Source organism: Lytechinus pictus, chromosome 5, assembly GCF_037042905.1.
Source record: "Lytechinus pictus isolate F3 Inbred chromosome 5, Lp3.0, whole genome shotgun sequence".
In the NCBI taxonomy this organism is placed as follows: Eukaryota; Metazoa; Echinodermata; class Echinoidea; order Temnopleuroida; family Toxopneustidae; genus Lytechinus; species Lytechinus pictus.
This window is the reverse complement of record NC_087249.1, coordinates 55,047,654-55,062,319: the sequence shown is the minus strand read 5'-3', so window position 1 is coordinate 55,062,319 and position 14,666 is coordinate 55,047,654. Positions and strand designations below refer to the sequence as shown.

At 37.1% G+C, this 14,666-nt stretch overlaps 1 protein-coding gene across 1 annotated transcript; it reads right to left on the bottom strand.

Moving 5' to 3' along the window:
- Window positions 1–3,534: 3,534 nt before the first annotated feature.
- Window positions 3,535–13,780, bottom strand: LOC129260092 (GS homeobox 2-like). The gene is made up of 3 exons (XM_054898150.2): window positions 12,895–13,780; window positions 5,593–5,765; window positions 3,535–4,345 (listed from the first exon to the last, which is right to left on the bottom strand). The coding sequence occupies exons 1-3, from the start codon at window positions 13,415–13,417 to the stop codon at window positions 4,112–4,114; spliced, it is 930 nt and encodes a 309-aa protein (XP_054754125.1). The 5' UTR covers window positions 13,418–13,780; the 3' UTR covers window positions 3,535–4,111.
- Between the last annotated feature and the right edge of the window lie 886 nt (window positions 13,781–14,666).

Here is a 14,666-nt window from a genome sequence, read left to right as displayed (position 1 = left end):
GAAAGTAGGGATATGATGTCATCAGCCAACCTATTGCATATTCTTGATAACTTGCACATCACTGTTTTCACGAAATATTGCTACACCTTAAAATTCAATAATATTGTTATTTGTAATCAGATTTTGATGCAATTTTCAGCGTATTGCTCGATGAACTTAAGTCTATTATTATTAGACATAATTACTTTCAGCCAAGAGTACTACTTTAAATGGCACAAGCATCTATTTTCTTTGTAATTTTCTTTTCTCCCTTTATCCCCCCCCCCTTCTCATCTTTTCCCCCTTTCTTCTCCGTCTCTACTATTCCTACTTCGTTTTAGTAAGCTTTTCTCCTCCTCCTCCTTCTTTTTCTTATATTTATGAAATATGGTATTGCATTGATTACGAATTCCAAGCTATGCGATAATCATCATCATCACCATCATCATCACCATCATCACCATCATCACGACCATCAACACTTTAAAGTCGTCATAATGATCATTATCAGTGGTGCAATGACCCAATAAATTAGGTGCCAGATATGGCGTTTCGGGCAAAATTTGCTAATAGATGCGAGCGAGCAAAAATTTCGACATTTTGTTAGCCCCCCCCCCCCCCATCTGTACGCCACTGATCATCATCACCATCATAATCACCATCATCAACACCACCACCATCATCATCATCACCATCATCATCACCATCATCATCATCACCTCCATCAACACCACCACCATCATCATCATCATCATTAATGCTGTCATTAAAATCATCATCATCATCGTCGTCGTCGTCGTTCTGATTACCATCATAGGCGGCGGAAGCGGGGGGGACGAGGGGACGTGCCCCCCTAAATTTGAGGTGGGGGGACGATCCCCCCCCTAAATTTTTCGTTGATTACCTTTTTTTTTTTTTTTTTTTTTTTTTTTTTTGCTTGTCAAAATTTTTTGTCGGTCCCCCCTAAAATTTTGGTTGATATATAACCCTTTTTTTTTGCTTGTCAAAACATTTTGGTGGTCCCCCCTAAATTGTTTGGCTTCCGCCGCCAATGATTACCATGATTATCTCTGTCATTAGATATTGTTTATCATCGTCACCATTCAATAAATTAGGAACCAAGCAAAAACAATGTACAAATTAGAACTTTTTTATTTATTTTGGCAAGATATATCGTTTTCCAAGAGTAAAGAAAACAAATTGATAATTTCATACGAAATGATTTACAAGAACTTTAAGAAAAATAATATGGTACAAACATTATCATACAAACATGAACTGGAATGTAAAGAGCCAAATACATATCAGCAAATATAGAAGATAAATGAATAAATAAATAAATAAATAACAAGTACGTGTTCACGACATGTATGAAGTAACTCTTTCAAACAAAGACTGTACTTCTTTTTCTTTTAATCGAGATAAGCCGAACTAAGCAGATAACATGAAACTAATTGCACAATACCGACATTATTACGGGCAAATTTGGAAACTAAATCTCTTCCTTGTAAAGCCAATCAATTTAGTACAATATTCATGATATTGGTAATGATATTAAGCCAATATGATGCATAGCCAAGTGTGATGATATATCATTGGGGAGTCACGACACAGTACCTACTCACTGATAGAAACAGATTCAAGGTTCTGTGCCACACTTGGAACCCTTACACTAGTGCAATGTTGCGCGCATTTCAGATCACAAACAGTGCAAATTTACACCTGTGAAAATGGTAAAGGTACTACCACATTGTTAGACGCAAAGTCGCAAGTTATTGACGAAAACCATCATTCTTAGCAATGCATGTTATAACTTTATAATCAGTATCAGTATCACGATAATCTATTTCCTCGATATTCCTTTTCACCAAAACACTTATTTTGTCGTAATAAATAAGTACGAAGCGCTCCTATTATCTCTGTAACGTGCAAGGCATCCCTCATTGCCCTGAGCTAAGCCTAGTGGTACATCATGGAATAGTATAGGCCTACATGTATTTATTACGGCTAAAGAAATGAATTCCCAACAGGAGCATACTCCTGGATTCATTTTCAGCCTAATGTGAAAACTGCAGTATAGTGGTAATCGATAATTTCAATTATTTGTAACATGTGTTAACTTTATTTTCCGATGTTCTAAGATAAACTTTGATAATCAATTGTCAGAATTTTCGTTAATGTAGACTCATTTTATTGACATTTATTCTTGATTTTCTGTATATGTCAATATGTTTTCATTTCTATTAAATCTTCATTTACCCAGGTTTGATTTACAGTGCTTGAATTTTCCATTGCATTAGCAAAATCTTTATTAAAAAAAATGTTAATTTTTTATCACAGAGGTCCATTAAACAAACTTTTTAGTATTTTCCAACATTATGTGCGGGCTTGCGAATACATAATCCATGAATTTAAAGGGATGATCCGGGCTGAAAATAATGTGATTTAAACAGATTTAAAAAAAATCAGACAAAAAAAAAACGCTGAAAATTGATCAAAATCGGACAAGGAGTAACAATGTTATGGCATTTTAAAGATTTGTTGCATTATTCCGGTGAAACAGTTCTATAGCATGTCTTCAATGAGGAAATTGATGATGTCATATCCGCACTTGTTATTCTGTATTTCATTATATGAAATTAGGTTTTTTTTCTACTAAGGACTACAAATTTGTAGTAACATAAGAAAAAGGAAAGTGGGCCCGGATGTGACATCATCGGCCCACCTAATGAATGTTCAAGATGATGTGCATATAACCATTTTCACAAAATATTGCTAAACTTTCAAATTCAATAACTTTGTTATTTGTTATCCGATTTTGATGAAATTTTCACCATTTTGCTTTGTGAATTTTACTCTATTTATTTAGATATACATATTTTCATCCCGGAGCATCCCTTTAAGATGGTGAGCTAAATTTATACTCTGAATACAACGTTTTACGCACAAAGATATATATTCAGAAAATTTTCAGACTCAAGACGAATAATTGAAAAATAAAATGTTTCGATCACATTTTCTACTTGATATTTGGGGAGATTTGTGACAAACCGATTTTTCAACAGTTTTGTCGATTTGAACACACCTTACATCGTTGTTATTTGTAAAAATTAATGTTTGTGTAATTGCAATGCAGTATACTTTTTGTCGATCTTCATCTTCATCAACAGGGAGTTGGGATCCAATTTCAACGATTCAACAATGTTCAACCAATCGTATTTAGTGGCGCATTTGGGAAATGCGATTATAAATGATATTCGCTGTTTTTAATGCAATACTTTCTGCAACAAGCCGATGGGTGACGAACAGACTCGGCAATCAAATCAAGGAAGATACTTTGTGTTTATTACAGAGATTAATGCAAATGATAATTTGTTACTTTACTTTCATGAAGATTTTTGAAACGTTTAAATGCTAAACGACGTTTTCCCCAACTCCAAACTCTAGGGAAAGATACCCCACCCCCCCCCCCCTCCTCCCCACCATCGCATTTCCGGGTAGTGAGAGCACTGTTTAAAGTTTTGAACATAACTCGGAACAGAAAACTCTTCTCTCAGAATGCGCGCTTCTGACATGTCTGACCTGTTGATAATCTAGTTGTGTTTGATTGCAACTCCCTCTGAATATGGGTGCTATATCTCATACCTACATCATATTAATTAATACTTAATAACCAGTCAGTGAGCCAATAAGATGCGGTAGTATTGGCTCCTTGTAATTTTACAGTTACACCATGAAACAGACGCCAAAACCTACTGATTGTGTTACATTGATAATGAGATAAAAGTTTTGATCCATCTGTAATCGGTTCTGTTGTTGTGACTGCGGCACAAAGGCTGATCATTGATGATGATAAGGCATAAATGAGATATAGATATTTGAGAAATTAAAGTATGGATAAGCATATTCCGTTGAATAGGTTGCTGACGATGGCGGTGATGCATGGCATCGTGGTAAATTCTTGTCGATGACGATCAGGACAAGATGGCTGTTTTACGATGGCGGTGATGAGACATTGAATGGCCGTCAATGATCACGGCTAGCTGATTTTCTTCTCCATAAGGTTGATGAGGCAGAAGGACCTACGAGACTGTCGATGACGACGATGAATCGGAGATCGATATCTGCTGTTTCAGTTATCAACTGTATCCTCCGATGATAGTTTTTCTTCGTCATCACTTGGCGAAATCATTGTTGTCGAAGTCTCCACGATCGATGAGGACGTCGAATGATGTCTCCCGTGGCCGTTACTACGTGATGACGTCACTTGGTGATGACACTTGCAGTCATGTGACTGAGGTGAATCCGGATGACCTTTGCCTTCTTTCTTGTACTTAACCCTCCGGTTCTGAAACCAGATTTTGACCTGAAGAAATTAAAAGGGTAAAAATGGGAGTAAGATCACAAACTGTGTGAGGCACTACCGGCTTACTCATCTGCCTACAGTATATTTTATGTTGATCATGATGTATTTATCTAGTAACCTTATGATAAAACAATTCAATAGATTACATATTTGCATGCTACGCTGTAAGTTGGCACTCACGGTGCGCAATTCGCCTATTTTTATCTGCATGATTTGGCTCTGCGATATTAAAGCGTATTGCACGATGTGCAGAAATCTGACAAATCGGTTTTACAAAATATGTGGTAAACTGTCGGAAATTAATTTGTTTTAATTTGGATAAATCAATGTAAATATATATATTTAGATCAAATATATATACAGCATGTATTTTAATTATATAGTTCACTCTTTCAATTCATATGATAAGTAATTCAAGATTCGGAAATGAATGATCGTTAGATTTACTGAAACTAGACCGGGCTTTAAGCTATCAATATTTTGATACAAATATACTTTTCTTCTGACATCACTATCTTTTAAACATGTTTAAGGGTTTTGTACAGATGATTTGCTCCAATATTGCATAAACCAGGGCTGCGGAACCGGGAAATGAGGGGCTGGGGTAGGGCATTCAGCCTCCACCTTTCTTCAATAAATGTGTAGAAAAACATTAAAAAGAAATATCATCTGATTAAAAATTTTGCACGGTCACCCCCTCCTCCTCCTAGACTGTTCTGCCCCTTCCCCTTCTGTGTATTTGCATTGTATTAAGCTTATCCAGTCAAAAGACTTTGCTTTCAGGAAATAACTCCTTCTTCTGTTAACAAATGGGTTATATATTATTACTTTTATAACAAATGATTTTGTAAAATTTGTATTGAAAAAATGATTTTTTTTTTTTGAAAAATGAAAGAAAATAAATGTTTATTTGAATTGAATTGAATCGATTTAAGTGTGTTATTTATAGATACGAGTATTTTTCCTCTTTTTTAAATAGATAGTTATGTTTGTATTTTTTATAATTGTTGATATTAAAGTTGTTACTTGGTTGCCCCTTTTTATAAGCCTTGCTTCTCCGGGGGCACCTTACCATCATTGTCTTGTATTTTTCCTTGATTTTGTTGTCAGCTTGCTTGTATTGTTCTTGTATTTGATGGTTAAACAATAAAATTGAAATTGAAAAAAAAAAGAATACCGATTAGAAATTGATTGTAAATTGATACGTTTCTCACCGTCGTCATAATTAATTTACCGTGCTAACTAACCTGTTTCTCTGATAGATTGAGGTAGGTTGCGATCTCGATTCGTCGTAATCGAGAGAGGTACATGTTTGATGCAAACTCACGTTCCAATTCAAGGAGCTGGGTGCTGGTGAATGCTGTCCTGATTCTTTTACTACTCTCGCGGATTTGATCATCAGTTTGATGACGCTCAGAACCTGATGATTGGTAAGATAAACAAAGTCATAAGAGTAAGGAAGACATAAACAAAATAATGTATTTACAATATAGTTAGTAGTCAACATCTACACTAACCATGTTTAAAATCTTCATTCAGTTCACGGTGTTCGTAGAGGACAAATATCTCAATATTGGAGAAAAAAAATATTTATTTTGGGTTTTTATGTTCTTGTTGTTTCTTCAGAATATAAAGGTCAATTGTTCAACTGTATTTGAGGTGATAAAAATCAAGCACAATTTTTATTCTAATCTGAATAGAGCAATGTTTGTTCATTTTCGGTTCTATATCATGATGCTTAAAGTATTTTATGTGGCCTTGTTCGAAATTCAGTCGTCATTTCTTTTTAATTGATCTGGTTATCTATTCAGACCTGTTTTTGTTTACATGGGATAGACCCATGTGATCCTCAACAAAACTTTTTATATCGACATTTTTAAGCTTCAAAAAAGCACTTCCAAAAAGCTCAATCCATCCATGCAAGATAACAATAACAAACTGCGATTAAGTATAACAAACATACATAGAAATATTAACCTTTATTATATTGTAACATTAGAGCGGCTGAATATTGTGAACCGTTCTAAGGGGGAAGATCCGAATGGAATGCGAAAAAACAGGGATTGTAAAGACGGCATGTTGCAGTGCCTGATTTTATATCACATGGAGGTTGTTCGCTTTTCAACGAACTAAGCTGTCACTCAACAAACGGAACAACAGGGCAAAATACCGTGAAATTGAATTTTATCATCAAATACAGCTTCAGAGAAATCAATGTTTCTTTTTTTTTTACATTCGGTCCTTTACTGCTCTTATTTATCATCCAATCATCTCATCCCTCTTCTTGCTCTCTCTCTCTCTCTCTCTCTTTCTTTTCATCCTTGTCTCATCTTCTGTGCTGTATCATTGCCATGTCACTCACCAAACACTCTATTCTTCAATCCCCTTGTAACCATCCTCCATTCTATCATTCATTCTATCTTTCTCCATTATTTTCACTTCAGAATATCTGCTTTGTACGCCCACCTTTGTCTCTATCGTACACGTTGTCTTCGGGGAATTTGTTTCCTTTCAAAAAATGTATCCACAACAAATAAAACCAAATGTGAGATGTATTTTGGTTTCGATCAAAAGGACGGACAAAGGGCTAGCAGAAAAGGAAATAAGGGACAGGGGTAAGTTTACAGATAAGTCACGGTTCATTACGAGATATAAATCTAAACGGTGCGTTGAGTCATGGAGGAGGAGGACATTGGAAGTAGGACAGAGAATTAAAGGAATTGGTTTGATATGGCATGGAAATAGTTTACTGGAATGACATTGAAGAGGAAATGTACATAGAATGGGAAAACGAGGACTCATGTGGAAACATGTATTGTTACAGTATAGGAACTGCGAGAGGTGCAATGAGCTTGTGGAGAAAAAAAATAAAGGACCTTTAAAAATCCTATCTTTATTGTAGCATGACCTATGAAATGTCCTTTAAAATGTTAAATGAGAAATGATCACTGAATAACTCAATTTTAATACATGTTTGTCATTAACATTCACATTTGCTATCGGGAAATGCAAAGAAATATTTGTTGTTGGAAAAATACAATGGTTTTATAACATTCATATAAAACATAGGGCAATTAGCATTTTGCAACACACAAAATTGCCTTTTTTTAATTGGAATTTTGTTTTCATCTGCATTGGGGATTTCGCGGGGTTTAGTAACATCTTAAATAAACAAAACCCAGCATGACACTTGACTTCAAGATTCTTTTTAAATTCATTATCATTTAACGATCCCTTTCAATGAACGTGAGAATACGCTCACTCTGTGTTTATCAACTTAAATGCTTCAATAATATTGAATCATTATTTTGTACGAAATGAAGCGAAAACAGAATCATTCATCGTCATCCACGAATCAACAAGCACGAATAAACTCAGAACACAAAAGACTGAATATAGAAAAAAAAAATGGAAAATTAAATGAACGGAAAGAGTGTGCACTTCTAATATTGAAAAAAAATACGGGGATGTGGATAAACGATGCAGAGAGAGTGTGAGAAAGAAAGATGAAGAGAAAGGTAGAGGGAATAAATAGAAAGGTGATATGTTAGATGAGGGTGTTAAAAAGAGAGATAGTCAGAAAGCGAACAAGAGGGAGAAATTTATATAGAACTAGGTAAAAAGAAGATAGGCCTACAGTGAGGAAAACAGAGCAAGGTAAAATAATGGAGATGGAATGGAAAAAGAGTGGAAATGGGGGGGGGCAAAAAATATGACATTTCATCATACCACCATCCCTTTGGAGAGGAAGCTGCACATAATTGAATGTGGGAGAAAAAAAAGTTAACCGTTGATTCATTTCATCAACACCCCCCCCCCCCCCCCCCCCCCCTTCGTCTCCTTTCACGTACGTTGAGTACGTCTTCGTGAAACGTACTAAAGATTCGGAGCTGTATATTGTAGCACACTGACAAATCAGATTTCCGCAACATGATTGGCTAAAACAATGGACCAATCAGCTGACAGAGCTCAGGAGAAACGATAGGTCTGGTTCCATTTGACCGTTGATGGCAGACTTTCAATTTAATGACCGTGCTCCTCTGCACGTTCTGTCAAGCACTGAGCACAGTGTTCGGAGGTTCTCTTCATTATTACGTCGATTCAGGACATCGAAAAATTTTTTTGCATAGTTGATTAGTTATTCAAACATTATACGAACATTTTTATATTTTGTAGCCCCAAAAATTGATGAAAACCGGAAATACATTAGCAGACATCATTTTTAAATTCCGTTTCCATTCTGGGGCAGTGCTCATTCACTTCTATTACGTTTATTCCATTTCATATTATTTTATCTTTGATTGTAGTAAATGCTCTTCTTGAGTCTTTACCTGAGCATGGCTTCAGTTTACGAATGTTTAACACTATTGGCCTATCGTGGTCTCAATCTAATTGAATCACAAACTGAAGGAGTGCTAACGTAAATGTATGGGTGAATAGACCCCCCCCCCCCCTCGAGAAAGAAGACTTTCATGAAAAGAAAAGAAAATTAATAAAGACAAAGGGGGAATGGCAGGCTAAGAGATAAACATGGATATTGAATAAAAGGGAAGGAACAACAAGGTGAAAGGAAATAAGAGAAACAATGGAGGGAAAAGTAGCAGAAGAGAAAAAAGAAGATATGAAGAAAGAATGGAGAATAAGAAAAAAAAGAACGAGGAGGGGAGACGGGGGAGGGGCCCTAGAAAGGGGAAGAGAAGGAGGAGGAGGAGAGGAAGAAGAAGAGGAAAGAGAAGAAGGAGAAGTAGAGGAAGAGGAAGAAGAAGGAGAAGAAGAAGAAGCAGAAGTAGAAGAAGGAGGAGAAGAAGAAGAAGAAGAAGAAGAAGCAGAAGTAGAAGAGGAAGAAGAAGAAAAAATATAGGAAAGGAAAAAAAAAATGAAAGGCGAAGAGGAACAGGAGAGAGGAGGGCGATGAAGTAAAATAACATATAACTGCATAATAAAAGCAAGCAAAAGAAAAACATTAAAATAGCTCGATAAACTTGGGTCATTGCTTCATACCTTTTTCTCATTTTCACCCAAATATGACCAATCAAACGAATTCTTCATCGAAATTAATTCGTGAAAAAAAAACTCTTGACAAAATTTCATCCAAACTACTTAAGCCCATGAAGCCTGAGCTCGGATCATGTGACCCATCTCTCTTAGTCAGCGGTGGGTGTGGCTTATCGCTCACCACAAGCTCGAGTCCATGATGACAGAATGTAAATATTGTGCGCAGTTGAACCAGTGCGCAGGTAGATTCTAATACTGGCCATTTCAATATTAAAGGTCAAGTCAACCCTAGAAAAGTGTTGATTTGAATCAATATCGAAAAATCTAACAAGTACAATGCTGATAATTTTATCGAAATCGGAAGTAAAAAAAGAAAGTTATGGCATTCTACGATTTTGCTTATTTTTCACAAAATACATGCACAATTCACTGACATGCAAATGAGAGAGTCGATGATGTCCCCCACTCTCTATTTCTTTTTTTTATAGTTTGAGTTTTAAATTTTACAATAGGGAAAAACTTGTAATTCCACCTGTTCATGGAGGAATAAACCTTTCTTTCACATGACAATGAGGGTAGAATTTGATTTGTTTTCATATTTCACATAATGAAATACAAGAGAAATAATGAATGGGTGACGTCATCAGTACCCTCATTTGCAAAAGGTTTTGAAATTAAGCGAAATTCTTAAATGTCATAAATTTCTTATTTTACATCCGATTTTGATGAAACTGTCAATACAATACTTCTTGGATTTTCTCTTTTTATTCGGATCAACTTTTTGTTGGGGCGGACTTGTCCTTTAACAACATTCATGAGGGTACCTGTTTGCGATGAGTTTTCTGCTATGTAAATCTTGAATTCATGTATTGACCCATACCCCCCCCCCCCCCCCCCCCCCTGTGGAGGAGCCGTGGTGTCCTGGTTCTGACTCTCGCCTTGTAAACAGAGGATCGTGTGTTTGAATCCCACCGCGGTCTGGCGTCCTTTGGCAAGGCGTTAATTCACACTTTGCCAATCTCGACCCAGGTGCTAAATTGGTACCTGGTAAGATGTGAAAGTCATTGTAGCTTGTCCAGTACTGTGAGCGCCTCATCGGCGACTGACTAGAATACTCCCCAGGGATGGAGGATGTGCACACATTGTGTCCGGGAATGACTGATTGAATCCGATGACCGGGGTAATTATAATTAATATATCGTTCCGATGTATTAAGCGCTATATAAATACGCATTAATATTATTATTACACACACGCACACCAACACCACTCAACACCAGTATATCACCCGAGTTTTGATTAACGTACGCCTACAATAGAGTGTTAAAAAATTGAATATTCACAAGTACTAATTTACATAATAATTTTTTTTCTCATTTTTTATACTAATTATAATTCTTGAATTGAAAATCCCATAGATATCATGTAGATTATGGAATGAACACGATGAATAATTGGAATACTCGTTCTGTATAATCATTATACAGAAAACTTAATATATATTCGGTATTATACATGAAACTGGTATTTTAGCGAATTTTGGCAACATATTTATTACTGTGTGTAGGTCCGATCCATGAGGGAATGCACATGCTCCCTGTGCTCACAAGTTTGCCCAAGTAATGAAGACTTTCCCAAAACGTTCAGGAAAAATCATTGTCAAATTCATTTTGGCAGTAGGCAACGAGAATTTATTTTTGTAGCCCCCCCCCCCCACTATAAAAAAGATTCCATATACCCCTCTTTTTTGAAATCCTCGACCCATCCAAAGGTTTTATCGGGTATCACAATGTCAATTTATCTGATATATGGATTATTTTGATCGTGATGATTCCAGAATAGGAAGCCTTATTAGAGGTTTTTCTCTAAAATTTTCACTAATTAATTAAGATATAACAAAAAGTGTATCAATCATTGTATATGGTCTGCTTTGTTTTATTGTGTTGTACAAATCAACGTAGAATATGATTAAATTCTGTTCAATCCACATTAGCAGAACCCATTTTCGTTCAGCGTGCTCCCCATCGCTGTATCATGTCAGAATAGAGTGCGTGTTCAATCGCCGCGAGTGGTCAGTAAAATCGTTACAATTGAGTAACGATGAACAAGATTATCTGATTAAGATATCACATTTTCTGTATGGTTAAAACCTCCAGGTGGGACGGACGAAGGTCTGGGGCGATCTCCGCCGTCACCAACCGCGAAGTGAGGGGCGGTTAATCGGTGGACAAGGAGAGTGATAGCTGGAGGGAGACAAGCAGTTTACCAGCATATAGACATGCATAGCGAGTGGTCTGTACGGTGATTTAAACACCAATTGCTATCTGACACCATCAAGTGACACGATTTGTGTGAAAACCATCAAATATGATGTGAAATCGGAGAGAGAGAGAAAGAAACGTTATGGACATGATATAATGGGGAGTAAAAAGAGATGAATTATTTTAACAAGCTCTGTGTTATTTTTGTTTCTCTTTCTCCTCCTCAATTCCATTTTTCTTCATCTCTCTCAATCTCCTATCAATGTGTAATTATTCCAAGATAGAAAAACTGTTGTCCGGACAGACAAGATGAAGATACAATGATGCTCTCGTCAGGACAATTAAGCAGGTCTACATTGATACTTGATGCATCCAACAGGTTTGATAACCAATCTAAATGCCCGTATACAGGCCAATTGACAATGGTGATAATTAGATTATCAAATTGTTTGATTGTTTAAATTGTTAGAGTTGCACATCACTATTCAGTGTAACTAATCAAGTACAAGGTTCGAATCCCATCCATCTCTATAAAAGATATTTAACAAGACTCTCAATCTACATTCGTCACTAGATAACATTACAATCCCAATGAGAACCCCATAAAGGCTGAATTATAAATATCGTTAATAATAATAGTGATAAGATATTACATAGCTATACACAATCAGGTTTGGGGGAAGACTAAGATAAACGTCATCATATTTTGCTAAGAAACATTATTCTCTACTTAAAAACAAGTCAAGAACAAACATAAAATAAACCTCATCATGACGACCAAAAAGAGCAAAGTAGGTAAAAATTTCATGAAATGTTTCACAACGACATTTCAAAATGAAATGTATGGACGGATCTAACAAAACTGAAAATGCTGTTAAACTATAACTTTCCTTGTCTCTCTCCAGTTTTATTCATCCCACACAATATACCAACTTTTTTCAAAATTGACAAAAATGATACAGAACTGGGAATTCCTAAAATTCAACGATATATGAAACCATCCTCATCTGAATAGTCCAAACAATAATCATATTCATCAGAATCAACATTATCATCAAACCATTTCTCCTTCTCATGCCCCACTCATCCTATTCATTCTCCTCCCCTCTTTCTCCCACTCTCCTCACATCATCATCATCACAAGCTCGATGACTTTTATGCAATAACACAGTAAATAAAATTACGCTTCAAATGAATTGTCGTAAAATTATATATAAAAAAAGACTACACTAAAAATTGTTTTAAGAAAAATCAAACTGCAAAACAAGTAAAAGAATGTTATTACTGACTTACCAACTGGTAGAAAATGGATCCTCCTAGGGTCTGCAGAGTTTCTAAAGGTTTCATGATGTGATGAAACGGGTGTTTGGTGGGGTGAGAGACGTGCCGGTGACAGGGGTAATGATCCTTGACGAAGGTGCGCTTCTTGGTACGCCTCCAGAAATGAACGGGTGGCATTGGAGTGGTGGTGGTGGTGGTGATGGTGGTGAGGGTGGTGTCCTGATGCTGGGTGTGGTCCCGGTAGTGGTAGTGGAGATTTGAAGATGGATGGTAGAGAGGTTGTAAGTGGTGGCAGGCGAGGGTGGCAGGGGTGCGTTGCCGCAGCAACATGGTCACGAACACATAGAGGGCAAGAGGGCGAAAGGGGGTCGGTGTGGGGTCTGAAACATGAAATGCTGGATGATTTGGTATCTGGTGATGATCTAGAATGATGATGAATGGAGACGGGTGTCCGAGGATGGTCCGTACCGTTAGTAGGTGTAAGAGGTGGGGTTCGGTTCAAAATCAAAGAGTCGACGTAAAATGAGCGGGACATCGTGAAGACGCACAACTTCCAGCAAGGTTAAATCAAGAGTCGCATTCACAAATACAATTTCTCTATCAGGTTCTTTAAAAGTTTTAGGAATCGAAGAGGTTCCTTGTGATGTAAAATATTGCACTTAATAGCCACAAAAAGTTTTGATATTAGAATGGAAAATAGTTGAGAAACTTTGGAGATAAATTGTTACGCTCTTTCCTGCTTTCAGACTGGATGATTGATGAGGAGGATAAAAGCTGTACTGAGTTGGTTTGACCCATAAAGATAAATATTGCACTTGGTTTTCCCCGGACTTAAGTTGATGAATCGATGCCCAAAAGGCTGTTCAGATCTTGGAAGGTGTAGTTACAGTGAATAATGAGAGTCTAACCCTCTAAGTCGCCAAGCAGATACTACCAGTGTACCATTGGGAGTAAGCAACGTATATCGCTCCTTTATATTCGGGTTGGCTCAATTTCCTTCTCTTCTCACTCTGCTCTCGTATTGGTCACAAGTCTGAAGACCGAGCGGTTTGTCCGCGAATCAACACCCTTGTTCTGCCCTCCCAACTACCACATTCGCTGCTAAATATACCCCTATTCCCTTGCCAATTTCTAATACCACTACATCTATAACTCTCTTTCAAGCGAGCCTCACTTTTTCTACTTTTTCTCCACTTTTTCCTTTCCCCCGACCCTCTATTCCTCCCCTCTGTTTCTTTCTATTTCACCAGTCACGTGACTCCAACTCGTGTGTTTTGTTTAGTTTAGGCGACCTGGTTGTGTGATGTCACCATGGTTATCAGCCGTGATTGGCCCAGTCGAGACCAACGTGTGGCAGCCACGCGAATGACACCGCTTACCCCCCTCGAAATCTCTCGCGCTCCGCGGATTTCTTATCGCACTTCTGAGCCACATCACTTTCGGTGGGTTTTGATGAATGGTCATGGAATAGCTGGTGATGATAGTGGTAATCAAGGTGATTGGGGTAGAAGTATACCCTCTATCTGATCCCCAAAAGCCACACCCCCTTTTGTGTATGATGTCAGTTCTTGGTGGCAGGGATTACCTAGGCTAAAATCATTAGGTGATGATTCGCGTGGGTCCCCAAAGGACTATAACGTTAGCAAGGCGAGAGATGGTAGAAGGGGGTAGAGGTGTAACCTGTTACTCCGTCCATGGCTCCTCGCACTGGGATACGATTATGCTTCTTGTACGTAATGGGGTATCCGGATAGTTAAAGGGCAAAATATTTCTTTATATTAAAG

Coding starts and splice junctions, on each gene's coding strand:
- LOC129260092 (XM_054898150.2), bottom strand. CDS start 13,417: ATGTCCCGCTCATTTTACGTCGACTCTTTGATTTTGAACCGAACCCCA. Junction 5,766..12,894: donor GATCCATTTTCTACCAGTTG/GTAAGTCAGTAA, acceptor ACCAATCATCAG/GTTCTGAGCGTCATCAAACT. Junction 4,346..5,592: donor TCAATCTATCAGAGAAACAG/GTTAGTTAGCAC, acceptor TAATTTCTTCAG/GTCAAAATCTGGTTTCAGAA.